At 43.1% G+C, this 26,646-nt stretch overlaps 2 protein-coding genes across 3 annotated transcripts; one reads left to right on the plus strand and one right to left on the minus strand.

Moving 5' to 3' along the window:
* The first annotated feature begins 437 nt into the window (after positions 1 to 437).
* Positions 438 to 23,399, plus strand: med12 (mediator complex subunit 12). Of its 2 annotated transcripts, XM_031862650.1 has the most exons (43): positions 438 to 580; positions 1,386 to 1,490; positions 1,601 to 1,792; positions 3,795 to 3,954; positions 4,121 to 4,296; positions 4,754 to 4,864; positions 5,298 to 5,570; positions 5,687 to 5,833; positions 6,252 to 6,351; positions 6,438 to 6,574; positions 6,766 to 6,897; positions 8,109 to 8,235; positions 8,404 to 8,633; positions 8,740 to 8,793; positions 8,901 to 9,074; positions 9,514 to 9,658; positions 10,535 to 10,653; positions 12,317 to 12,460; positions 12,546 to 12,709; positions 13,322 to 13,453; positions 13,688 to 13,915; positions 14,012 to 14,156; positions 14,477 to 14,597; positions 15,536 to 15,646; positions 15,748 to 15,861; positions 15,957 to 16,093; positions 16,644 to 16,823; positions 17,126 to 17,197; positions 17,297 to 17,454; positions 17,640 to 17,801; positions 17,996 to 18,197; positions 18,364 to 18,473; positions 18,623 to 18,758; positions 19,195 to 19,344; positions 19,564 to 19,929; positions 20,022 to 20,160; positions 20,260 to 20,474; positions 20,725 to 20,799; positions 21,104 to 21,333; positions 21,482 to 21,662; positions 21,881 to 22,168; positions 22,847 to 22,928; positions 23,026 to 23,399. In XM_031862650.1, exons 1-43 carry the CDS (start codon positions 479 to 481, stop codon positions 23,061 to 23,063), a joined length of 6,564 nt encoding a protein of 2,187 aa, XP_031718510.1. In that variant the 5' UTR covers positions 438 to 478; the 3' UTR covers positions 23,064 to 23,399. The 2 variants fall into 2 exon arrangements, with proteins under 2 accessions (XP_031718510.1, XP_031718509.1); XM_031862649.1 differs by lacking the exons at positions 21,104 to 21,333; positions 21,482 to 21,662; positions 21,881 to 22,168; positions 22,847 to 22,928; positions 23,026 to 23,399 and having other exon boundaries at positions 15,536 to 15,649; positions 20,725 to 21,085.
* On the minus strand, positions 22,794 to 26,616 carry mars2 (methionyl-tRNA synthetase 2, mitochondrial). Its single transcript, XM_031862651.1, has 3 exons — positions 26,145 to 26,616; positions 25,457 to 25,791; positions 22,794 to 24,979 (listed from the first exon to the last, which is right to left on the minus strand). The coding sequence occupies exons 1-3, from the start codon at positions 26,431 to 26,433 to the stop codon at positions 23,804 to 23,806; spliced, it is 1,800 nt and encodes a 599-aa protein (XP_031718511.1). The 5' UTR covers positions 26,434 to 26,616; the 3' UTR covers positions 22,794 to 23,803.
* Between the last annotated feature and the right edge of the window lie 30 nt (positions 26,617 to 26,646).

Consider the following 26,646-nt stretch of genomic DNA (forward strand, 5'->3'; position numbering starts at 1 on the left):
TGCATGTTGAAAATAAACCCCATCAACCCAGAGACTCTTACTGACTCTCAATATGTTTTAATAAGACTTTGATTTTGTAAAATGATGTAAAAATGTATGCATGACAAATTCAAGTTTCAAAATGTGTATAAAAGTTGCACATTAATGAAGATGCACACACATTGTGAATTAAGATTGTGGGCCAGAATGTGTAGCCTACTTAGGCTCCTTATTTCTGAAGACCATTTCACAAAATCTTGTTGGCCCAATATGTTACCTCTCTTCATCCTCATGTCAAATTGGCACAGTTTTATTTGATTTGTTGTATAAATTCGATTTTTTTTTTTATAAGAATAAAGGTTTCATACAGGTGCATTGTGTGTTCCCCGTGACTTTTATTTTGAAGTTCGCGGATGAAACCGTATACCGGAAGTGTGTGTTTCGTTGTTGTAGCTGGGCTCAGGCTGCTGGAGGAAAGCCCTGGCTGTGATGCCTCTGGATGATGGCTGCTTTCGGGATCCTAAGTTACGAACACCGGCCGCTAAAGAGGCCCCGACTCGGCCCTCCGGACGTTTATCCCCAAGATCCAAAGCAGAAAGAGGTCAGATTTTACGACGTGCAATCTGGAAATCCAGGAATAATGTTTTAGTGGGGAGGAAATTTTTCAGCCCAGAAGCTACTCGAGCTAACACTAGCTAGCCTGTTTTAGCTAGCCTTCTAGACGATTTGGGCCTAGCAATAACAATGAACAACCTAGTTGTCAGTTGGTTCGCTTGCTCGCGAGCTTACTTAGAGAGCAAGCGGTTCGTTAAATAACAGTTTTAGCTGAACTAGCTCATCGGCTAATGGTTTCTATCCGGCTTGATTCAACGCTAAACTGCAACCGGTACATTTCGCTTTGTGATGAGAAAGAGTCTCAATCTTTGGATTGTGCGTGACTGATAATTGTTTCTTAAGCTTGATGTTGTGAACCAACGAGTTAAACGTCAGCTCAACCCTGCAAAGCTAGCCTTCATGAACTAGCAAGCTTTGTAACGTTGCGTTCATTTGAGATGATCTGTGCTCAGTTTTAAGATTTTGGAGTTTGGCCTATAGCTAGGGTAACGCGTTAGTGCTGCTGGCTCCTGATCTATTATTAACCTTAGAGGATAATCTGTTGATGTGGATGGAAAATTGACTGCTTTACCTCTGGGTTATTCTGTCACTGTTGCTGTAAATATGTCCTATAATGACTTAGTAACGTAATTATAAATATGGTAATTTCCCTTGTGTCAGCAAGCCTAACGCAACTAAGCACATATGCTGATCTGCGTTTAGAAGCTATGATATATTGTACATTGACACTTGTAATAGCTTGAATGTGTTTAATTCATTATAATATACACTGAGATGTGTGTTTGTTTCAGGATGAGCTGACTGCTCTGAATGTGAAACAAGGATTCAATAACCAACCAGCTGTGTCAGGGGATGAACATGGCAGTGCCAAAAATGTCAACTTCAACCCTTCAAAGGTAATGTCCCTGGTGCACTTAAGCTCAGGTTAAGCCACACATGCCTCGTTTGTAGTTCTGTGTGATTGATTCTGGCCGTCATACATGTTTTACCTCCCAATGCTTCACAGATCAGCTCAAACTTCAGCAGCATCATTGCAGAGAAGCTGCGTTATAACACATTTCCAGACACGGGGAAACGTAAGCCGCAGGTCAACCAGAAGGATAATTTCTGGCTCGTCACAGCAAGGTCACAGAGCTCCATCAATAACTGGTTCACGGATTTAGCGGGGACTAAACCTCTGACACAGCTGGCTAAAAAGGTAGGAGGCTGTCCTGAGTCTATAAAAGCCCTCTTTGCTAAATGAGAATTATGTGTTTTTATTTTCGTTGGTTTAACTGGCAGTGTGATGGCTGGAGAAGTCATTGCATTGGCCTCATCCTCTGCACTGTGCTTGGCTGGTTAATCTCTGTTGTTCTCTGCCCATCGGTCACCTGTGCATGTTTTTTATTTTATTGTTTTCAAGTTTACTTTAGCTGATTTCCACTATTTGCATTTGAAAAGGACTGGACTGGATTTTTAGGCTGTCATCAAAACACAACGACTTTAACCCACATTCACAAGAAAGGAGATGGATCCCCTCCAAAAAATATCTCAAGCGTTTGCTTTCTTAGAGTTTAAAATAAAATAAAAAAAACGTAAAAGATTATTACACCTATATGATTACTTAATAGTGATAAGAAACACATTTGTATGTCTGCAAAATAGGCTTTTTGGTTTTGTCTGTCATGAGGTAATTAAGTATCTGTCAAAATAAAATGCATTTTAACATGTTGAACATTAGCATATTGAATTCACAGTTAAATGTTAGCATGTTAGCATTTCTAGCTGTTGTAGTATGAAATGCTACCCTGCTAATGTTAGCAGACTAGGCTACGTACAGTTTAGCCTGACAGTGACAAAGTACATCCTAGACTGAGAACATTTAGCCAAGTCTGACAATGAGAAGACACCCTGATGTAATCTCTCATAATGAGCAGAAGAAAATTATTGTTTTTCAATGTGTAATGAGCATTAGAGCCTCACAGGGCTAATAGTGTTGCTATATACTTTTATATATATATGTGTGGATATATATACATATTAAAGCTAAAGCAGAACTACAGTTTTGCAACACCGGCTTACAAATATAGCTTCACTCTTTGTGATCTGGCGATGCCAGATAGTCGAAAGTCGCTAAGAAACTAGGTGTGGAGTATAAATTAACGTGTCAGTTCTGTGAAAGCCAAGAAGAGAATATAAAGGCACTGTGATAAAACGGTCGCCAAACTGCACAACTCTCCTGGACAATTCAATTCCACATCACAAAACAAGAACAATGCAGAAAAGGTAAGTAAAGTAAAGTGTTTTGTTTTTTTATTTCCTCGTTAAATCAACCCAATTGATGCTTCTGTTTAAAACAAGTCTCTTTTGTGTCTTGTTAGAGAGAATTGACCCAAAACACAATGAATACCTTTGTTTGTTAGTGAAAATAGGTTTTATTGCTGTGAGATTTAAACTTGGAATTCTATGGTTTATAGATTGTCGGGTGCATTATTAATTTATTTCCTCTGTGAGTGCTTTTACGAGTGACAGCAAACAGGTGTTGAATATTGAGGTGATCAGGTGACATTAAAGGTGAACTTTCTATTCATACGTGTATCAACGCCCTTTGTCATTTACAATTACGCTGCAGTTTATGTATTTTCTGTTATTTTAGCCTGCATTGCTCCGTACATGTTTCATTGTTTTCTCACTACAATAACCAATGATTTCTGACCTTCTCAGGTGTACGTCAGTTCCAGGTTTCTGCTCAGCTACTTCATTCAGACCACAGAAGAAGTAACATCAGGAACACACGGCTGATGACTAGTTGAAAATGTGGAGTTCATGCAAGCGATTTCTCCAGTGCATTCACTTTCAAAACAGAACATGCAATGTTGGAATGGAAATATACAATCTAGCAAAAATGTTTATTTTATTGCAAAAGACTTCTGAAGCCTGTATTTACATAATTTGGAAGTAAAATGTACAGCCAATGTTTGTGATGTTTCTAATGGTTTTTATTCAGCATTTTTGACTCTCCCAGTCTGTTAAGCTGTCAAGTGTTTGTAAAAAGCGATAAGCATTACTGTTGCGATGATAAAACATTTTAATAAATGACTTTGACCTTTTTTTTCGGCTTTCTTTTTCTTGCCATTTTTGGTGTTTTGATGAATATTTTTTGGCATGTTTGCCTCGTTTCACTCAACATTACTGACACACATGAAATGTCTTTGTCACAGGTTCCAATCTTTAGCAAAAAGGAGGAGGTTTTTGGATACTTGGCCAAGTACTTAGTCCCTGTCATGCGTTCAGCATGGATGATCAAGATGACCTGTGCGTATCACGCAGCCATCACAGAGACTAAAGTCAAGAAGAGGCACGTGATTGATCCCTGTATAGGTAAGCAAGTAATGTTAAACGTTGGTAAAGCAGTGTGTGTTTGGCTGCGTTAATGTTTCATATGTACTCTTGGTTAAAAACTAGTTTCTTGAAGTATAATATGTTAATCCTGGCATTTATTCCATTTCTGTTGCGTTAAGATGCATTTTTGTGTTTGTGTGTGTAGAATGGACTCAGATTATTACTAAGTACCTGTGGGAGCAGCTTCAGAAGGTGGCTGAGTTTTACAGACAGTTTCCCAGTCAAGGCTGCAGCTCACCACTACCAGCCACGCCTGCTGATGTGGAGACGGCCATGAAGCAGTGGGAATACAACGAGAAGCTAGCCATGTTCATGTTTCAGGTCAGTTAATGCGTCGTAGCGTAAAGATACGTTACTGTCGTCACATCACTTTTTCCAGTAACACAGAGTAGGGTACTGCGCTGCAATTTATCTGCTCTAATTACGTTAGTGTTACAGGCTTTAGTTGAGAAATGGAGACTTGTCTGCTGTAAAAACTGTCTTCCGGACAAATTCTGTACAGCAAAAGTAATATGATTATTTATCTCCATGAACAATTAATCTAATAATCATGTTACATTTGGGGAGAATAATTCAGAAAAGGAATTAGTAATGGATTACTTTTTCTGCTTTAGTTCCAACACTGCTTCTGCATGCTTTACCCACCGGGTCCCTTGAAGTGAACTGCATCTGTCAATCAGTGAATCCCTGAATTCATTAACTCTAGGTCTCCACATTAACCACTGTAATTATGGTGTGCTTCTACTTGATGTTAAGATGCGCTTGTGTTTGGTTTCAGGACGGTATGTTAGACAGACATGAGTTTCTGACATGGGTGCTGGAGTGTTTTGAGAAGGTCCGACCTGGTGAAGACGAGCTTCTCAGACTGCTCCTGCCTCTTTTACTACAGGTATGTTCCCGCTATCCCTTTACTCTCGTCTACAACATCTCTACCTCGGCCTCACATCGTCACTCATGCACGGAGCGGTTGCTTTTGGGAATCATGCAGTCCTGCTTAACATTCAAACAGCTGTACGCAGTCACACACACACACACACACACACTCGGTGTTATGACATGCTTCTGTAGCTGTCACCAATTTATCATGAGCCGGTTGTGTGTCTTTGTCCACAGCACTTTGGTGGTGTTGACCTTTTCTGTCAGAGGCCCACGGGGGGGGGGGGGGGGGGGGTGTTTTTTTTTTTTTTTTTGGTTGTGGGGGGGGGGGGGGGGGGGGGGGGGGGGGGGGGGGCCTTCATTTTATGTCTATTTCTAAAGGTGACTGCTGTTAATGGACACTGAGTGCTGTGGGTAATGCTGTGAATCTCCCCTCTGTCCCGCAGTACTCGGGGGAATTTGTACAGTCGGCTTACTTGTCACGGAGGCTGGCTTACTTCTGCACACGCCGCCTCAACCTGTTGCTAAGCGACGGGAGCCTGGGCCCTGGCACAGGAGGGCATCCAACCCACGGCATGTTGACGCAGCAAGGTAACGCCCTGCCCCCCACCCCGACCCTGCAGCCGGCAGGAGGGAACCAGCCCCAGACGGCATTCACCGACTTCTACATCTGCCCTCAGCACAGGCCTCTGGTGTTCGGGCTCAGCTGCATGCTGCAGGTACAGTGTGTTCGTTCTGACTGATACGTGGAATGTGAAATGTAAAACAAGACCGGAAAATCATCACTCACGAAATTCTGTTTTCTGTTATTTGTGTCTTGTTATTGTCACATCAGAGCATAGTGCTGTGTTGTCCCAGTGCTCTGGTGTGGCATTACTCTCTAACAGACAGCAGAAACAAAACCGGTTCACCTCTGGACCTCCTGCCCATCGCTCCGTCCAGTTTACCAATGCCAGGGGGCAACACTGCCTTCACACAGCAGGTAGGGCTTATATTTATCTACAGCCAATGATTTGAAAACCAACAACATACAACTACTGTGTACTCCTACACAAACATACTTGCATACCAAGCGGCAACCTCCAGGCCTGAAAAATGAAGGCAACGCACTCCCACTTTAGGCTGGCTCTAAAAACGAGTCAATCCCAATAGACCCCCATGTTACAATGCCAAACTTAACAGCAGAAATAAACAGGTTCACAGCCTGTAGTAAGTGTTTTTGCCATGTTGTGATATAGTTTTTTCTTTCTTAAAAAACGTTCTTACATTTCTGCTGAATGCATTCCAAGACGAGATGTTGATGTGTGTTTATAGAACAACGGTACTTTGGTGGTTTTCTCATTCGTTTTGTTTACGTGAGATGTCAGGATAATTTATTCTCGCCTTTTCTTTCCCCTCAGGTCCGGACAAAGTTGAGAGAAATCGAAGAGCAAGTTAAGGAGCGAGGCCAAGCAGTGGAGTTCAGGTGGTCGTTTGACAAGTGTCAGGAGACCACGGCAGGTTAGAGAAAACTCTTCCTTGAGATCTATTTAGAGCTCATGCAACAAGCTCAGTGTTTTGAGATGACGTCTGTAATCTGTTGCCAGGGTTCACCATCGGGAGGGTTCTCCACACCCTGGAGGTTTTAGACAACCACAGCTTTGAGAAGTCAGACTTTAACAACTCACTGGACTCCCTGTACAACCGAATATTCGGCTCAGGCCAGACGAAAGATGGCCATGAGGTAAGGATCGATTCCCCTCGCCTATCTATTTTTTGTATAAAGCATGAAAAAATCCTGAGATGTAGATTATATACGAACAGGCAACGATGACCGAACTGCTGATGCTACGTAATAACTGATCATCAGATTATACAATGTGGCCTCATGCTTCTATTTTTAGCCGTATTTTCTCACAACACATTTCTTTCCAGATGTCACCAGATGATGACGCGGTGGTGACCTTGCTTTGTGAATGGGCCGTGTGCTGTAAGCGTTCTGGCAGACACCGGGCCATGGTGGTGGCCAAGCTGCTGGAAAAGAGACAGGCTGAAATAGAAGCAGAGGTAAGAGACCCACCCCCCACTGTGAGTTACGACCACATGTTGCCGTCTCTTCTTGCTTGTTTTTCACAGCTCCAGACTGACTGTTTAAGTAGTGAACAACTTAATTTTATGCCCTCTGCTCTGGCGTCCAATTAGCTAAATCAACCCCACCAAAAAATGTCTTTAGTTTTTTCTACATATATTTTTTTTAACGGGTCGAGCATATTTTCTGCACATTTATCTTCCAACATTATGATCCAAGTGCAGTTCAAGCCTTCAACATACTGCCATGAATATAACACTGGGCAAGAAGTACTAAATGTATTTCATTACATTTGTTGGATTTTATTTTTCGGAGTAAATATGTTTTAGTCAAGAGGTATTGAGTGTAAATAATATCTGGAATGAGATGGTTACAGCAAGGGGACTTGTCTTGGAAGTGGTCTTAAATAATTGCCCACCAATAAACCTTTGAGATAAGTCTGCACAGTGCTACATCAATCAACAGACCACTAACCACTATGTGAATGAAGGGTTCAGGTAGCAGCATTATCTCCAGTTCTGTTGTTTTAAATGAATCCTCTTGAATCCATAGCTTTCTTTGTACAATATGAATCACTGCTGGGATCCATCTCACCCTCCAGCATTGAGACAGCATCTAGAATAACTGCATATTGTTTTATATTTTGTGGCGTCTGTAGACAAACCGCTTTAAGAGCTAATGTGCCAAACAACATAAAACAGAGAGAAAAAAGTGAGGATTTGAGTTGCTGTAGTGTAGTATCGTATAAAGAAAAGTATATTCTGGCCAAAAAAAGCTGATTCTGATAATTTCAGACTTCAACTATATCAGCTGCCATAAAAACAGCTTAAACCGTTCTCTTAAATTATATTAACAACAAAAGCAATGCCATGTAATGCTTGGAAAGGAAAAGTGTCTGAAACTACTGGTATTTAAATAAATGATGTGCACTTTCAGCATCACAGACCACTCATCATAGAAATAATTCCATTCCTTTCATTTGAAAACTGAAACTATTACTGCTCAGATGTGTTTTGATGAGCTTTAGGCGCGAGAACCTTCTCTCTCCAGCCGCCACAATACGTATATTTATACAGATTTGATATCTTTAATTTAAATTGTCGCTTGTAGTTTGTAAACAGAGTTCCTACATGTAGCACTCAAAAGACAGTTTTCTGAGTGTTGTGTGTCTGGTGTGTGTTTGTTGCAGAGATGTGGTGAGTCTGAGGTGGTGGACGAGAAGGGCTCCGTGTCGTCCGGCTCCCTCTCGGCCGCCACGCTGCCCGTCTTTCAGGATGTTCTGCTGCAGTTCCTCGACACTCAGGCTCCCACACTGAGTGAGTCTCTTTCCGTTTCCTGTTGCTGTGATTCTCAAATGTGTCTGTCTTTGGCTGTTATTTCATTACCCAGTGCATATTTATTATAAATGATTTGGCAAGGGAACCCTGGTATTAAATTATTCCAAACCCCCCCCCCCCCCCCCACCCACCTTTTCTCCTCTGCAGCGGAGCCGGGGAACGAAAGCGAACGGGTGGAGTTCTCCAACCTGGTCCTGCTCTTCTGCGAGCTCATCCGTCACGACGTCTTTTCCCACAACATCTACATGTGCACGCTCATTTCCCGCGGCGACCTGGCGACGGACTCCCACCTGCCGCGCCCCCGCTCCCCCTGTGACGAGCCCTCCGATGAATTGGAGCGCAAGGATCAGGACGCAGGCAGCAGTGTCAAGATGGAGGCACGTTGGAGGCATCTGTTGTGGAGTGTGATGAGTCATTTGTGCAACAGTATAAAGCAACAGATTGGTGTAAAAGGGTAACATGAGGTTGTCGCTTGTTCAACAGGATACCGGCCTGTCGGAGTCGATGGAAATTGACTCCAGTGCTAATTTTGATGAGGTACACACATTTTACATTTCCTTTCATAATGCATGCATAGATATTCAAGGGAAAATGTGGAATTCCTCATGTGATGTCAGAGTGAAATCATTTAATTTGCCTTGCAGATGTTCTCTCCTCCGATGCACTGTGAGTCTAAGGGGAGCCCCTCCCCCGAGAAGGCGGCTCCAGAGCAGGACAGCAAAGCCGGCTGTAAGGAGAAGGGCATGGACCCGGCATTCCCTCAGCTGTACGAGCAACCTCGCCACATCCAGTATGCCACTCACTTCCCTATTCCTCAGGTAAGACAAGAACTCATAGCGTGGCATTGAAAAAGCCCAGAGAATGACACTTCTGGGTTGTTATGAATCAGTTTCCTTACAGCTTGTCTAAACAGGAGGTGTTTCAGCCATATTTTTCAACTATTGTAATAATTTATTGACAATTTAATTAATAGGCAAGCATCCAAAACAATGACATACCCCCAGACTCTCGATTGTGAGGATTTGCTGCTTCTACTATAGTAAACTGAATACTTTGGTGTTTTTGTTTTTCACCATCTTCTTATCTTTATAGAAACGGAAATGTCTGTTCTTGTGGTTTCACATTTTTCCTGAATTTATTCCTCAGACCTCGTCACGTCTGCCCGGCCCAAATAGTTTTTCTTGCCGTGCTGCTCAGGTAATCGGGTGCATCAAGTTCACGAGGATCATTTTTTTTGTCTTTTGTCATTGCCTTCAGGAGGAGAGCGCCAGCCACGAGTGCAACCAGCGGTTAGTGGTCCTCTACGGCGTGGGCAAACTGAGAGATGAGGCGCGACACACCATCAAGAAAATTACCAAAGACATCTTGAAGGTGCTGAACCGCAAAAGCGAAGCAGAAACAGGTAACTGTGTTCCTCAATTTTATCAGCTTTTGACTGACAGCTTAATGTCCTGTATTTCCCATTTACTTAAGTTTTACATTACCATAGCTGCAGGCAAGCAGGTTGTCTGCAAGCAAACTGCCTTTTCAGTTTAATGATAAAAATGTTGTCAATAAAATTGCTTTGCCGTTTTTATATGCCCCCCCCCCCCCCCCCCCCACACACAGTTTATTGACTGGTATTTTCCCTGCATCCCTCTGCATAATAATCACACAACAGATCATGCTTTACCAGGCAGCAGTTCTTGGATGCTTGGATGTTTGTTTTCTCATGGTGGCCAGTCCAGCTATATTTAGCACCTAAATCTCCCTCTTTGAAAACGTTTGATTGTGTTCCCTTTCCTCTGCCCTTCTTAAGGGAACAAGCTTTTTTTCTTCTTCTTTATCGACCCCTACGGGGCTTGTATCACTTAATCTTCTTTCCATCCAATTTCTATGCTAAAAGCTTTCATCTGTTCACAGCCACTTTATCTCATACATAGATACATGTGACCTTATTAAGGTGATCTTAGTCTTGTTCAGATGTAATTGCGTAGATTGGAGTGTTTTGTCTCACCTGATCACATCCCTGTGAGCCGATGGTGACCTTCAGCTCACAGTGCAGTTTCTCTTAAATGAAAAATACCATTTTTCTTTTCTTAAAAGTGCCTTTTACAGCAGTGTAGTGTTTGCACTGATGCTTCAAATCGACGGAGGCTGGAAATACGATAACAGACCATTGGCTTAACTCGATTTCATGGCTGGCCTGTTCAGCAGACTGGACAGACTACGGATGACCAGCTAAGAGTTGCTGCTCCCTCTCTTACTTTTTCCTTTCCTCTCTTTCCCACATACGCAGAAGGGGAGGAAGGACAAAAGAGGAAGAGGAGTAAGCCGGAGGCCTTTCTCACTACAGAAGATATCTTCTCCAAATTCCAGCACCTCTCCCACTTTGACCAGCACCAAGTCACCTCGCAGGTTAGACCAGGAACCCGTGTTCTTTCAAGTCCTCGTGTCTCAAAGTATGTTAAGTTAATTATATCGGGACTAGCCACTGGGTTTATGAATGCAAATAACTTCAGCTGCCTAAAACAGAAGACCTCCCAAGGTGACTCATTTGAATGTAAATGAAATTTGAATAAATTTTGATTTCTCTTGAGATGTCTGAATACAATTTGAATGTATAATGCACTCAGGTGACTGTCACTTAAACATGCTGCAGAACATAATGTATTTAGATTTCCCAGTAGTGGAGGTTGTAACAGAGAATGTAGTTGATCCTAAAGTCAATACTATCAAAAATACAAAAATGAAACACTGCGATTGAAAATAATGTACAATTTGATTTCAAGTCTAGCTAACGGTAATCCCAGGCTGAAGTCTCTATGGAACGATACAGATTTTAAAATGGCTTTTGTTGTGTTAGCGTCCATATTTTTTATTAAAGAAATAGGTCCTCATTTTATTAGCTTTCTTTGCAGTGAGTTGGATGAGAAGTTTGATACTGCTCTCATACCGGTCCGTCAAATATGAAGCTAGCGCCAGGAGGCTTAGCTTAGCTTAGCATAAAGACTGGAAACAGCTAGCCACACAGCTAGGTTAAATGCTGGAGTATTTCTTGGCCAGCACCAGTTGCATCCTAGAGTCTTGTCGTGGAGACTCAATTATGTCAATGTACCCGGCTAGCTGTTTCCCCTTCTTACAGTCTTTATGCTAAGCTAAGCTAATTGCCTGCTGGCTATAGTGTCATAATTTAGAGAGAGAGCAGTATATTTTCTCTTCAAACTCGCAGTAAGAAAGGTATATTTCCCAAACTTTTGAAATATCCCATTAACACAGGGGTCACTTCCAATTTAAAGAGGTTCAGTTACTAAAATTCTTTCCATTAAAGGTCTGAACTTCATAATGTCTAAATTGTGTGCTACAGCCTACCTCTATGTCTATCAAACAAATGCAACAACGTGCATCTCCATATCATTTCAACAATATGTGTTGTCAGTTAGGATACAGAAACTCAACTTGTATGGAAAACATGTAGCTATCTTCACCATGAATAAAATAATCCCAGCGCAAAGAATTTAAGGCCTGCATGTCGAGTAATTGAAAACAAGAAGAAATAAAAATGGCCTCAAACAGAGCTTTGAGCAGCCTGTTTTCTCTTTATTGTTTCCTTTCCTAGTGAGAGACATAGCTTTGTGATTGGCCTTCTAGTTGTTTGAATCTTGAATGGAGGTAATGTCATTATCTTGCGCATGTCTAGGAGATCATTGGTGAGACTGGAACGGTTGTTTTAATGATGTTTATAGCAGAGAAAGCTCTCTCGCTGCTTTAAGCATTTAATAATTCACCCATTTACTGGTAACTAAGTCTGTGTAAGTGAAGTCTAAATGTATTTGTACTCCAGAGTTTTCAATGTAATCAGTAATTGGAAAACTTGTGTAGTGGGTTTAGAGAAGAGAGATATTTGTTCCCAGTTTGATCAGCGTAAGACTAAATTTAAATGTTTGAAATTCTCTTTTTGGTTGTTTTTACCTTCATTTGTCCTGTTTGTCTCCCTCAAACAACAGAGTGTTCAATAAGCTATTTTGTCATTGCTTAAATATTTCTGCTTGTTGTTTTTGCATGTTAATGATGTCTGCAGGTGTCCAGAAACGTGCTGGAACAGATCAACAGCTTTGCCTTAGGGATGTCCTATCTCCTGCCTCTCGTCCCGCACATTCAGTTCATCTTCGACCTCATGGAGTACTCCCTCAACATTAGTGGCCTCATAGACTTCGCCATCCAGGTACGGGCAACTTCCTCACTGATGTCATTGAACATGGTTGAATCTCTTTTTTTATTCACCGTCGTTACCTGCGTGTGTCTCGCAGCTTCTGAATGAGTTGAGTCTGGTGGAAGCTGAGCTGCTGCTGAAATCGTCCAACCTGGTGGGCATCTACACCACCGGCCTGTGTCTGTGCATCGTAGCCGTGCTGAGGAGGTACCACTCCTGCCTCATCCTCAATCCCGAGCAGACTGCGCAAGTTTTCGATGGGTATGTCGCTTACACGCTTTGATGGTTTTTATAAAGGGTACCACAAACTCTGTCTCGTGCCATTACGTGAAGACAGAATTGTTTGAATCTGGAACTGTTACGCTTTTGTTTTGTAGTTGTTACTGAGATTGAATTCCAACCCTGAAGGCACGATAACCCGGGTACAGAAATGAGTTAATCTTGTAATTAAAGTCGTAAAAAGGATGTTTGGAGTTTTGATGGCAAATTAAAGAATTGTTAATTAAGGAAACTTTTTTTTTTTTCTTCTTCTTCTTCTCCTCATTCCAGTTACTACCATCGCTTTTCTATCCAACGACTATCTCTGAGCCTCATTCGACAGTCTTTAATGAGAATTTTTATTGTCAAAGGATTGCTGACAGGGCACTTCGGTTCCTTATCGGTGTAATTTAGGAATTTTAGCTGATTCTGTTTTTGCACTTAAGTCATTTTGGATTAAAGCATTAGCTAGATGCACAAAGTGTTAAAGCTGAAGAAAGCTTATAAAACCCTCTAACTAAAGTAAATGTAATTAGATATAGAAGTAGTGCTTGTGCAAGAGGGACAGCCTTCATGCTTTGGCGTTTCCCAAAATGTGTGTAATTGTGTTCTCAGGTTGCGCATCGTGGTTAAATCAGGAGTGAACCCGGCCGACTGTTCCTCTTCTGAGCGCTGCATCTTGGCCTATCTGTATGACCTCTACACCTCCTGCAGTCACCTCAAGAATAAGTTTGGCGAGATTTTCAGGTAGAAAAAGATCTTCACCTGTTTTTAAAAATGAATGTTGCATGAACTAACATTTAGCTGTGCTTCAGAGCCTTTTTGACAAATCCCTGTTTTTTTATTTGACATCCCAGTGTCCCTTTTAGTTGCTTCTATTAATCAGGAAATTGCGTAGTTAATCAACCATGATCAGATGTTATTTTGGTTGCCATAGTTCAGTACTGAACTCCTCAATCTCTCTTTTGTGTCCTCTCTCAGTGAGTTCTGCTCCAAAGTGAAAAACTCAATCTACTGCAATATCGACCCTTCGGACTCCAACATGCTTTGGGATCCTGTGTTCATGATGGAGGCCATTGCCAACCCCTGTGCCCCCAACTTCAACCACTCCATGGTGGGCAAGATCCTCAACGACAGCCCGGCCAACCGGTACAGCTTCGTCTGCAACGTGCTCATGGACGTCTGTGTGGACCACAGAGATCCTGAGAGGTGTGTTACTTTTTTACGTTTTACCATTATATGTTGTGTAACGACATCTGTGTGGCTCAGATGGCTTCAGTTTACCATCACATAATGTGCTTTCAGGGTGAACGATATTGGGATCCTGTGTGCAGAGCTGACGGCGTATTGCCGCTCCCTGAGTGCCGAGTGGCTCGGCATCCTCAAGGCTCTCTGCTGCTCATCTAACAATGGCAACTGTGGCTTCAATGACTTGCTGTGTAACGTAGATGTAAGTTGTGGTTTCATAACTCTTCAGCAAAGGGTCAACGCGAGTGCCGCCGTAGGAGTTATTGTTGCGCCTGTTCGCTATAAACTACAGCTTTGACAATTATTATTTGCTTGTAAACACGACATCAGTTTTGTTGCCTTTTATGTAGCTCATTTTTAATAACAATGTCAGACAAATATCTTTTTACTTTTACCATCCGTCTGCCTTAATTTAATTCCAATAAATTCACATTGTAATATTTAGTAGCTCTCTGATTACAGTAGCTTTTCTCATCTCACTGCATTACTTATAAAGTTGATCTATGTGCTCTCCTCCTTCAGGTTAGCGATTTGTCCTTCCACGATTCCCTGGCAACCTTCGTAGCCATTCTCATTGCTAGACAGTGCCTCCTCCTAGAAGACCTGGTCCGCTGTGTGGCCATTCCTTCCCTCCTCAATGCAGGTCAGGATTATTTCATCGCAAATGTCCTGCTTCAGAAAAAGATGTATTTTGGTCGGATCATCATCATTTGTTCTTCCGATCATATTTTTCCGATGTACCGCTTCAGCGAGACCACTCGTCATGCTCTGAATGTGTACATTTGATTTGGAGCATGTCACAACAATTTCCTTATACAATTTGAAATGTCATATTTTTTTTGGTCATTTGAGGTAGGTTTGTATTTGTATTCACTTGAAGCAGGAATTTTCAGCCATTTATTCTTTACTTTTATCTTTTTAACCTTTTTCTCCGATACTTACTATCTATTTAAAACATACATTTAAAACATTTTTCAGTTGAGCTGCTTTATCTTTCCAAGTACCCCCTGGGGGTTCCAGTACCCTTTACCCTTTACACTCTGCCCTTTTTATAAAACTTTGTATGCCAAGACTCTCACTTTAGTTGTTTCTGTCTGTGATACAGCGTCACACTGCAGCTTGGCTGGTAGGAAGGAGCACCAGGCTGTATAATGCATTACTTCTATCAGGGGGGAGAGTTACCACAGCGTATTTGATCTGGATCCATGACGCCTCGGTGCGTTTTGTGCACTTGCCAGAGACATGCCTCCCTCTCCCCACTGTTAATCTCTTTTCTCCCAGCTTGGAGACAAAGCCCCATTCAGCCGTGCTGTTTGGTTGCGTTTGGCTCATTTTATAACACAACCGCACATGCCAAATGCCAACAGCTCTTGCTTGTGGTAAACGCTTTGTTCTCACTCCCTGTTTTACGGCAACAGCTCTATGGAAATTCCACTTCATCCTGACGGATGAGAAGTCTATCTAGGACGTTTAAATTTAGACGTGTCACTTTTATGTATAGCCCATCCGGAAAAATGTTAGTTATGGGATGTGTAGAAAGTCAAATCTAACCAATGCATATGTGTCCGAACTTACATTCAGCTTGCAGTGAGCAAGACTCTGAGCCAGGAGCCAGACTCACCTGCAGGATTCTGTTGCACCTTTTCAAGACGCCACAGCGCAACCCTTTCCCCCAAGAGGGCGTGAAGTCAGGTGGTAAACACAACCAGAAATCTTCTACCAGTGTTTCAACACATTTTTAGTTTTTACCTTATTTTGACTTTTTGTCTTCTGCTGGTGTTACGACTTTGCAGAGAAATCCTCCGTTGGTATCCGATGGTCTTGTGATCGCCACCTTCTTGCGGCCTCTCAGAACAGCATAGTTGTTGGAGCAGTGTTTGCTGTCCTCAAAGCTGTCTTCATGCTGGGTAAGAATCTTTGTAGTGCTGTCATATCGTGAAGTTTTAAGGTTAAAAAACGAATTGCCTCGTGTATGGGATCGCTTATCTCTATGTTGTCTTAGGTGACGCTGAGCTGAGAGGCTCAGGACTGTCACATCCTGCCGGCCTCGACGACATATCTGAGGGGCGCAATGTCTCCATAGAAACAGCCAGCTTGGATGTCTATGCAAAATATGTTCTGAAGACGATCTGCCAGCAGGTGAGGATATGAGTTGAAAGATATGGAACCGCAATTCATAAAGTCGTTTGAAAATGGAAAAAGTGGAAATGAAGCTACCGAGATAACTAATTGACGTGTCTGAAACAAATAGCTTTTAGCTGCACAGACCGATTGGTATTATCAGCAGCCTCGTCTTTTCTGTCTAGAAGCTTTTGTGGGAACACACACAAACAATGAACTTTCTATTTTCGCTCACAAAAGCACTTCCTCTTTTCTGAGCTACTTGTAAATGTAGTAAGGCAAAGATGCATAAAAGCGAGAATAAGATAATTTCTGCATCACATTTTATAGAAATGACGGCCAGAGAGAGAGAGCGCTGGCAGCAGCACAGAGGGCCAGACATGTTCTGAGACCTCAAGAGACTTCAAACACATTTTCTACCCAGCAATGCTCTGGCATGTGCAGTTCTATTCCTGAGAAATGTCCCTTCCTCCGCCCAGCTTTAGCTTGAGATTGAGGATCACTGAAGTTGTTGACCTCTGTAATATTTCCCACGATGCCACATTTCCCTCTTGTGCTTGTCTTGCAGGAATGGGTGGGAGAACGCTGCCTGAAGTCTCTATCTGAGGACAGCAGTGCCCTCCAGGACCCGGTGCTGGTGAACATTCAGGCCCAGCGGCTACTGCAGCTTATTTGTTATCCACATCGCCAGCTGGACAGTGATGATGGCGACAACCCTCAGAGGCAGCGCATCAAACGCATCCTACAGGTCCGGAATACACAGAAATTAACAAAGTGTTTAAAATGTACTTTCGTCTCTTTGCTTGTGCCAGAGAATCAAACCTTCAAGTACATTTTTTTAAGATCAAAACGTACATCCAGCAAGCAACTTGACCTTCCTTGATTAATCTCTCAAAAATACAACGTCCATAACCTGCTGTTGAATCGTCCTTCTTTAACTCAAGCTGTGGGGTGTTGCTGCCCTCTCCTGGCCGACTCAGGATTGAGGAAATGTCCCACCCAAGCAATGAACAGTGCATATGCATGACTAACAGTATATCTCTTTCACAGAACATGGACCAATGGACGATGAGGCAGTCGTCCCTGGAGCTGCAGCTGATGATCAAACAGAGCACAAACAATGTAATTTGCTTCTTTCAGTCCTTTTTTTTAATATAACAAAATATCAATGTGTAGTCTTTGTCAAATTAGTCTGAATATCCCTCATTTACTTTCCAATAGGAGCTCTACTCGCTCTTGGAGAACATAGCCAAGGCCACCATAGAGGTGTTTCAGAAATCAGCTGAGATGAACAGTAACCCCTCAGGAAATGGAGCAGCGGCACAAGGTGGCTCCGCATCCAACAACGGCACCACCAGCAAGATGAAGCCAATTTTAAGGTGTGTGTCTTTCTGTCTGCTCTAAAAGCTTTTACCTCACACAGTTTCCTTTGCATTGGAATTTTGTAGGAACACACGTTATTCTTACGCAATGTAAATGTGTACTCTCATACGTCTTTAAGGCTGAAGTGGCCCTAAATATGAAATTGTTTCCTTTACATTTTGGTTTGCCCCGTGTGCTGCAGCTCATCAGAGCGGTCAGGTGTGTGGCTGGTGGCTCCGTTGATAGCCAAGCTGCCCACCTCAGTTCAGGGCCATGTACTGAAGGCCGCAGGAGAGGAGCTGGAGAAAGGACAGCACCTGGGCTCTTCCTCACGCAAGGAGAGGGACAGGCAGAAACAGAAAAGGTAAGCGGCATATTTCTTCAATACTAGAATTGATAAGATTTAATCTGCTAGTTCAACAAGGTGAAAAGCCTTTGCCGGCGGGCATTTTCATATTGTGCCACTCTCACAGGCTATGGAGGCGACAAAAACAATTTTAGCCAGCCATCTGAGCAGGATTTCTTCTTTATTAACTTCTGTATTTTTTCCCTCCTCAGTATGTCTCTGCTGAGCCAGCAGCCGTTCTTGTCTTTGGTGCTGACCTGCTTAAAGGGGCAGGACGAACAGAGGGAAGGCCTTCTCACCTCCCTCTACAGCCAGGTGCAGCAGATCGTTACCAACTGGAGAGAAGACCAGTACCAGGACGACTGCAAGGCAAAGCAAATGATGCATGAGGCTCTGAAGCTTCGACTGAATCTTGTACGTAGCTTTTTGATCAACACAACCAGCCTTTACAGCACAACGTCTCTGGCTATAGAAAGTAATATCCATAATATTTAAAGAAAACCGAAAGCACTACGACTTAATCTTACATCAAACGTTGGGTTATGAGGAGACTAACAGTGTTTGTTCCTCTCATAACAAGGTGGGTGGCATGTTTGACACGGTGCAGCGCAGCACCCAGCAGACCACTGAGTGGGCGGTACTTCTCCTCGACATCATCAGCAGCGGCACAGTGGACATGCAGTCCAACAAGTGAGTGTTGACTAAACAGAAAACCCCATTCCACACATTATTCCTCTAATGGGACACTTCAGTTATTATTTCTGAGCACACATTCTGTTTCCAGTACAATTTTCAGTCCCGTGATCGTCCTGGCTCTTATGTCCGTTTCTCTCCAACAGTGAGCTCTTCACAACAGTGTTGGACATGTTGAGTGTGCTGATTAACGGCACACTGGCTGCTGACATGTCCAGCATCTCTCAGGGCAGCATGGAGGAGAATAAGAGAGCCTACATGAACCTGGTTAAGAAGCTCAGGGTAAGAACAGCGCACCTTCCTCACTGCTGTCTGAAGATGTGATCACACTTCTAAGATGTAGTATTTTCACAGTTTTTCATAGAATGGTTGTCAACATAGTTTTGTTGTTCTTTAAAGTCAGTTTGCTTTTTATCATTATTTTCTTTGCACCTACAATAATGGGACACACCACAACAGTATCAGGTTAACAAAATTAAGCAATATCACTTTCACCTAGTGTCCAAAAGGCTTTCACACTATAAAGAAAATAGTCAGGGTTTATTTTAACTACATCTGTCTTGATTAGCTGATTCTTCTGCATGCTGGAAAATGTTTTGAATAATATACCCATGTAGAGATGAGGCAAAAAACGTCACTTGTTCCTTGTAAAGTGAAGCTTTTCATTAACATTTTCATAATGGCTCCTCTGCTCCATGTACCCATTTTGTTTCCACAGAAAGAGCTCGGGGATCGGCAGTCAGAGAGTTTGGAAAAGGTTAGACAGCTTCTGCCGCTGCCCAAGCAAACCCGGGATGTCATAACCTGTGAACCTCAGGGCTCACTGATAGACACAAAGGGGAACAAGATCGCTGGATTTGAGAAGGAGGTACGCTGTTTCTCACACGCTGATGTGACTTGACATCAACCTGCAAAGTTACCCACAATTCAGTGTGATTTAGTTGCATGATGAGTTGCTCATACTGTATCTTCAAAATCGGATACACAAAAAAAGAAGTTTACATAGTACAACAATTTGTGTTAATGTAATCTAAAATAATAATAATTAAGATAAGACTGCTATATCTCTGTGCTTGTCTCCCATCAGGGCCTCCAAGTGTCAACCAAACAGAAGATTTCTCCCTGGGACGTCTTCGAGGGTCTCAAACACTCCGCCCCGCTCTCCTGGGGCTGGTTCGGTACGGTCCGCGTTGACCGCAAGGTCACCAAATTTGAGGAGCAGCAGCGTTTTCTGCTCTACCACACCCACCTGAAGCCCAAACCTCGCAGCTATTACCTGGAGCCGCTCCCCCTGCCGCCCGAGGAGGAGGAGCCCCTGACTCCCGTCTCCCAGGAACCAGAGAAGAAGATGATGGAGGCGGTGAAGCCAGAGAAGAGTGTGCCCGCTGTGCCCTCCGATTCAAACAAGAAGAAATCCAGCAAGAAGAAGAAAGCTCCTTCTGCCAAGACTGAGGTCAGTTTTATATATATATATATATTCTTTAAATGTTTGTTTCCTGGACATAAGATTTTAAAAGTTGTATATTGTCCCCTTCTTCTCACTAGGACTATGTGAACCGTACACCAGGCGGTGTGACCTACGGGACTAGTATGCCACCTGAGCTGATGCAGAACCCATATGGCAGGCTACCATATGGCCAGCAGACCATGAGCATGTACACGCAGAACCAGCCTCTACCTCCAGGTCAGCTCATTGCATATTCTCGCATCATGATCAGTATGACACACTGAAACAACAAAATACCATCTGGGATTGTGGTTTACTTCGTGTGTTCTTCCACAGGAGGTCCAGGTTTAGAGCCTCCATACAGACCTACCCGCAACTCACAGATGAACAAAATGATGCCTACTCGGCCCAGCTACTCAGGCATGATGCCCAGTATGCCGGGAAGCATGCCTGGCATGATGGGACTGGACAAGCAATACCCAATGGGTTATAAGCCCCAGTCTACAATGGCGCAGGGCCAGATACTGCGGCAGCACCTACAAGTCCGACTGGTGAGTCAGTCCGCCATGACGGGTCAAACTGCCCCTCATAGCCAGGTAGTGTTGACCAAAGAATTAAGGAAGTTGATTCTCAGTTTTATTGCTGCTGTAATTCAGTTTGCAAGGTTAATGGATGAAGAATGATATGGTTGAGTTAAGGGAAAAAGTTGCGATCAAATCAGCACTAAGAGTCCTCTCTTAATAGCTGGAAGATGACATTTAATCATTTCTATTTGCTGACTTCTTTTTTTCCTCCTTTCAGAATCAGAGCATGATAGGGCAGCAGATTAGACAAATTACACCCAACCAACCATACACTTCAATGCAGGCATCTCAGGTAAGTCTAGTTTTTGTTTTTGTTTTGCTAAGAAATGCATCCGACACCTTTATTCTCAGAAAACATACAGTATATCATCAGACACCTTTATTTATAGAAACTAACGATGAATCATTTTAAAAAGCTGTTTGGACTTTGGTCCCCACGACACCAGTTTGAGATAATCATCTGTGTTTACCATCCACATATAAATACCTTAAAAGTTGTATATCCACACATCTCTGGTTTTGTTTGGGTTCACAACATAACTTGTCTTGACATCCACACTATCAATGAATGGTCAACATTGCCTCTGTTTGTACAGAACATATCTCAGGGCTATACCACGTACGGATCACACATGGGGATGCAGCAGCATCCGTCCCAAGGTGGTGGTATAGTTCCGTCGTCCTACGGGAACCAAAACTTCCAGGGCACCCATCCTGGAGCCAACCCGGCTGTGGTGGATCCTCTTAGGCAAATGCAACAAAGGCCTAGTGGTTACGTTCACCAGCAGGCTCCAGGCTACGCACACAATATGCAGAACACGCAGAGGTCAGTATTGTCACGCAAGGGAGGCTACTGCTTTGTTAGCGGTTGGTAGCTCTTAAAAGTCCAATGGTTGACATTCTCATTTCTCTGAAGATTATAATCCTTGATTTCATGCTAACTTTATGTCTTCCTCCTGCCCTGTAAACCTCAGGTTTGCCCACCAACAAATTCAGCAGAATCCCATCATGCACGGTCTCAGTCACATGGGAGGCCAGGGCGTCCATCCAGGCATGAGGCCAAATCCGATGCTGACAGAACAGCAGCAGCAGCAGCAGCAGCAGCAACAGGCAGCACAGCAACAGCAGCAGTACCTCAGACAACACGCACTCAGAGTACGTCACTCGATCATTAGTTTATTCAGTCGAGCCAGGTTTTGGATGAGTCTATTTATTTTCACGGGTAACTTGCAAAGCGAAAAGGAGGCTGTTTGTGTGCGCTACTATTTAAGTTGTGTAAACCTGAAGCTACACAGTGCTTTACTAAAAGGTTCACAAAGAAAGTCTGTACCTCAAACACCAACCAGTTTTTCTTTTCTATGTTTTTACAACAGCAACAGCAGGCACAACAACAGCAACAGCAACAACAGCAGCAGCAGCAACAACAGCAGCAGCAGCAGCAGCAGCAACAGCAGCAGCAGCAACAACAACAACAACAACAACAACAACAACAGCAGCAGCAGCAGGTTCCTCCTCAACAGCAGGTTCCTCCTCAACAGCAAGTTCAACAACAACAGCAACAACAACAACAACAGCAGCAGCAGGTTTCGGGGGTTCCACCACCAGGTCAGCAGCAGAACCAGGGCCTGGGCATGCAGCCACTGCCCCCCCAGCAACCCATGGTAGGTCCAATCCATGCGACGGGGACGTTGTTAGTAGGACGATAGTGTAAGGAGACTCGTTTTAGCAAACATTTTTAGTAGAAGTGTCCTTAACAGAATGTTTTACTACACAGTCTGTGGTTGATTTGTGTGTGTTATTGTTGATATGTTAATTTCTGCTTTACATTCAAATACAAATAGAAGCTAGTAGTTTTGCAAATAATTTATTTTAGCGTTTAAATCTACTTGCAGAGACTTGAACGCTAAAGAAAAATGCACAGTTAGATGTTTTTTTTTTTTTGTCAATTACATTCACCGTAAGCTTCTTATTGGTGCATTCAAGACACTCTGACCACCAAAAATGAAACGGCTACTTTTAAAAAAACAAATAATGGAAGATAAATAGCTTTTAAATTGTTTTTTGGTAGCCAACTCTGAAAATTGTGGGCAGTGTTGCCTCCTTAAATGCTCCATTAGAAGTTTGATGTGAACTCTGCTAGTTAATTCTGAAAGTTAATAATAATATGCTGAATTGATTCGTGAATCAATGGTCGTCTTTATTATCAGGAATCAATCTTAAACCTGAGTAGGCATATTGCTAAATGATTGGTAGTAATGTCACATATGCAACTAACTAGTTGGTAATGGGATAAAATATCATAAATTGCTAAAGTAACAATGTGTGTATCTGTGTTTTAGTTCCCTCGACAGGGAATGCAGCAGACTCAACAGCAGCAGCAGACTGCAGCTCTGGTCCGACAGCTGCAACAGCAACTTTCAAGTGAGTCAGATACTTTCAAGATGTGTTGTCATCCTTTCCATCTCTTTTATTGATGAATAACAGAATGTTTATAACAAAATGTTCCCTCTCTTTTCAGATACACAACCAGGACAGGGCACCAACTCGTATTACTGAGCGTGCTCGTTCATAGTACGGTGTGAAGAATAGGCTCGGCTCTGTAGAGTGACGGATACGTGTGTCCAGTCCCGTGGAGGCTGTTAAAGGCACAAAGGACCACCAAACCGATGAACCAAATCCCATCTCGATCAGAAAATATCTTGACTTCAGTCGTGTAATTATGGATGATCAAAGGAGGGATCCTGCTCGGAAGTTAACGGATAATGGTTAATAATGGAAAAGTCTATGTAAAAAAAGTACCAGAAATTATACGAATAATGCAATTTTTTATTTTATTTCAATTTGTACAATTTTTTCAGTTTCGTGTATTTCTCATTAAAAAAAATCATGTCAGTTTTATGTCTTGTCCTTGTGTTGGCTGCCTGTATTTAAACAACTTAATGAAATCTTTCATGAAAAGGTGATGGAAAGAATTCTTATATCCCCAAACATCGGCTTTTCCTAATGCTAAATTATAGTAGCTTGACTTGACATGGTAAGAGAAGCACAGGTTTAAAAATAACATTGGTTGCTCTGTAAGCCAGCATGCACCGGATCAGGACCCCGAAAATGAGGAAGTGAAATCGAATTCAGTCATTCATTTTATTTACATTTTTGTTTTTCCGACTGCGACATTTTAAAATGTCGGCCATGAAAAAAGCCTGTTGGGAGTTGGACGACTTCTACTTTCAGCATGAGTATTAATGATAAGTGAACAACATCTGCAACATTACTGCAATGACTAAGACATCATTTCCTCATATCGAGTTTGCTGTCTTGGTTTTCTTAGGTTTTTGTTTATCTAAATTCTGACTTTCCAAGCGACTAAAAAGCACTCCGGAGTCCGATCCTAGCGCTCTGCCTTCAAAGGGACAGTCCATTCCCCGATACCTCGGCAGGAAATTCACATCTGCCCAGCTCCTCTCGCCTGGCCGCACCCCGAGTCTGGACAGCAGCTTGTTAGAAATCCCCGGCACTATTGGCTGGAGGAGTGTGCCATAAATCCTCAGGCATTCGAGGGAGACATGGATGATGGTGTCTAGCCAGCGCTGGTCTTCACTGTCCCTCCTGTCCAGCTTCCAAGGTGCGTGGCGCTGAACAAACCCGTTGGTCTTCCTCACACAGGCAGCGATGGCCTCCAGAGCTTTGTACACATGCGTGCTCTCGTAGTGCTGCTCCACCACGGCCGGGAGGTTTCTTACAGCATCCAACATGTGGTAGTCCTCGACCACGGCCCTGCCACCCTGTTCACTTGGGAAGGACTGAGGGCAGAAAGACGGGTAGACCTGAACTGGGTTAAGAGCTGGAGCTGTGCAGCGGTTCAGCAGACCGCCCAGAGAGTCGGCGAGCTCTGCGTTGAGCAGCTTGATAACTTTGTTGTCTGTGTAATCGCAGTCCGAGTCCGGAACTCCCTGACGCAGAAGAAAGTACCTCATGCCATCAGTTGTGAACATCTGTGAGCGTTCAAGAGGATCCACCACATTACCCAAACTTTTGGACATCTTCTTTCCCCCTACTGTCCAGTGAGAGTGCACATATATCGTCTGTGGCAGCGGCAGTCCAGCCCCGAGAAGAAAAGCTGGCCAGTAGATGGTATGAAATTTTAAGATGTCCTTTCCAACAACGTGGTGCGCCATGTTCCACCATTGGTCGTGTTTATCTGGATAGCCAGCTACTGTGAGGTAGTTCACCAGTGCATCTAACCACACGTAGATGGTCTGTTCAGCATCCCCTGGGACTGGGATGCCCCACTGGAGGCGGCTTCTCTGGCGGGAGACCGAGAGGTCAGGAAGGTCCTCCTGCAGCCACTGGAGGACGGCATGGTAGAAACGCTCGGGCTGAACGGACCCGGGATTTCCTCTGAGCCAGTCGAGCAGCTGAGACCGAAACGCAGACAAACGGAACATGTAGTTCTCCTCTTTCATCCACTCCACCTGAAGAAAAGAGGAGATTTGATTGAAGTCATGTTGACGGAGTAGAACTGCGATTTTATTTCTGCTTACTTTCTTGCCAAGAGTTAGATGAGATGATCAAAACCATGTTAATGTGTGAAATTTAGAAGTGCTGGTTAGCAGATTTTTAAGCTTTGGATAGAGCCAGAGTAGTTTGTACTACTTTCATAAAGGTTAGGCACTTTAGAGACAGATTAAAAACAATAATGTTCAAAATTGTTTCATCAAAGTCTGAGATAGTTTCACTCGCTAAAAACAATTTTACTTCTACATTTGCCACAATGCAACCTAATGGCATGTTTTTGTTAGATCCTCCCTGCCTGGTAAAGCCCCATTACTTTCCAACCCCATACCCCCATTCTCTTTCACGTAACAAGTGATATAAGCCCGACAACAGAACAAAATGTGTGCTGCACTAAAATCACACCTATGCCATCATCTCAATTCCACTCCGATTACCTTGTGGCCACTCTCCAGTGATACTTTGATCTCCTTCCCTGAAGAGTCCAAAGCATCGGCCAACTGCGACGCCGTGAGGAAGCTTTCATCTTGGGTGGAGTACCAGCCTTCATAGCTCCCCTTATAGATGAGCCCTTTGTCACAGAGCACTGACCAGAAATGCTTCACGGCCTGTCGGTGTCTGTGCTCAGTGGTTCTTATGTAGTCTGTATACGATATGTTGCAGCTGTCGAACAGATGTTTGAATCTCTCCGACACATCCGTGCAGAAGGTCAAGGGATCTTTTCCGGCAGCTTCGGCAGCTTGTTGGATTTTCAAGCCATGTTCATCTGTGCCTGAAACGCAAAATAATAGGTTGTATTATTCAAATTATTTGCTTGATGCCTAATTGTTTAGTCTATGATAGGTGAAGAAAATGTGAAAAAAATGCCCATCCATGTTTCCCAGGCCCCAAGATGACATGTTAGATATTGAAAATACTGAAATTTGAGAGGCTGGAACCAGCGAATGTTTGATGGCATGATTCAATAATTATTAAAAGTTGCATCTCTACTGTCTTCACTTCTATTAATAGGAATGACATAAATTATTTTCTGTGCACAAATTTCTACAAAAAACAGTTCCTAGTGGACATCACATGCAGTAACGGTAAAAGGACATGCATATTTTAGGTCGATGGAGGATTTACCTGTTGCAAACTTTGAGTTGAAACCCTGCAGAAGCTTGTACCTGTGTAAGCAGTCAGCTATCACGGCTGAATACAGGTGTCCCAAATGAGGAGAAGCGTTGACATAGAAGATGGGAGTAGTTATGTAGTAACTCTTGTCGTCTTCGCAGGAATGGGTGCTCGAGTATCTCAACACAGCGATCCTCTGCTGCCTCGATAGAGCTGTTAATGGTGAGAAAAATGGGCTTTGTTGCAGTCTGTGAACAGACTTACAGCTTCTGCTGAGAAGCAGAAGAGGGGTCCTCATCATTGGATAGCAGGCGATGCCCACATGAAGACAACCAAACGACAAAAAAAATATATATGTGGAGAAAAACTATTACTATTGGAAAATATACGAGCAAATCTTAGAGTAGCCCCGGTAAATGTTACTTATTAAATTGGCTTTTTCCCCTAAAACCAGCAGCACGTGAGTTTTGCTCGCTTGTCAAGGTTAGCTCTTCTTCCGGTTTCTATCAACAAC

Source organism: Anarrhichthys ocellatus, unplaced genomic scaffold (genome assembly GCF_004355925.1).
Source record: "Anarrhichthys ocellatus isolate YVR2014 unplaced genomic scaffold, GSC_Weel_1.0 scaffold27, whole genome shotgun sequence".
Lineage (NCBI taxonomy): Eukaryota > Metazoa > Chordata > Actinopteri > Perciformes > Anarhichadidae > Anarrhichthys > Anarrhichthys ocellatus.

Excerpts from the sequence above, each read along its gene's own strand:
- med12 (XM_031862650.1), top strand. The coding sequence starts at position 479 with ATGATGGCTGCTTTCGGGATCCTAAGTTACGAACACCGGCCGCTAAAG. Across the intron at positions 16,094-16,643 it reads TGAAGACGATCTGCCAGCAG|GAATGGGTGGGAGAACGCTG; the intron begins GTGAGGATATGA and ends CTTGTCTTGCAG. Across the intron at positions 19,930-20,021 it reads CTCCTTCTGCCAAGACTGAG|GACTATGTGAACCGTACACC; the intron begins GTCAGTTTTATA and ends TCTTCTCACTAG.
- mars2 (XM_031862651.1), bottom strand. The coding sequence starts at position 26,433 with ATGATGAGGACCCCTCTTCTGCTTCTCAGCAGAAGCTGTAAGTCTGTT. Across the intron at positions 25,792-26,144 it reads CAACTCAAAGTTTGCAACAG|GCACAGATGAACATGGCTTG; the intron begins GTAAATCCTCCA and ends TTTGCGTTTCAG. Across the intron at positions 24,980-25,456 it reads CACTGGAGAGTGGCCACAAG|GTGGAGTGGATGAAAGAGGA; the intron begins GTAATCGGAGTG and ends TCTTTTCTTCAG.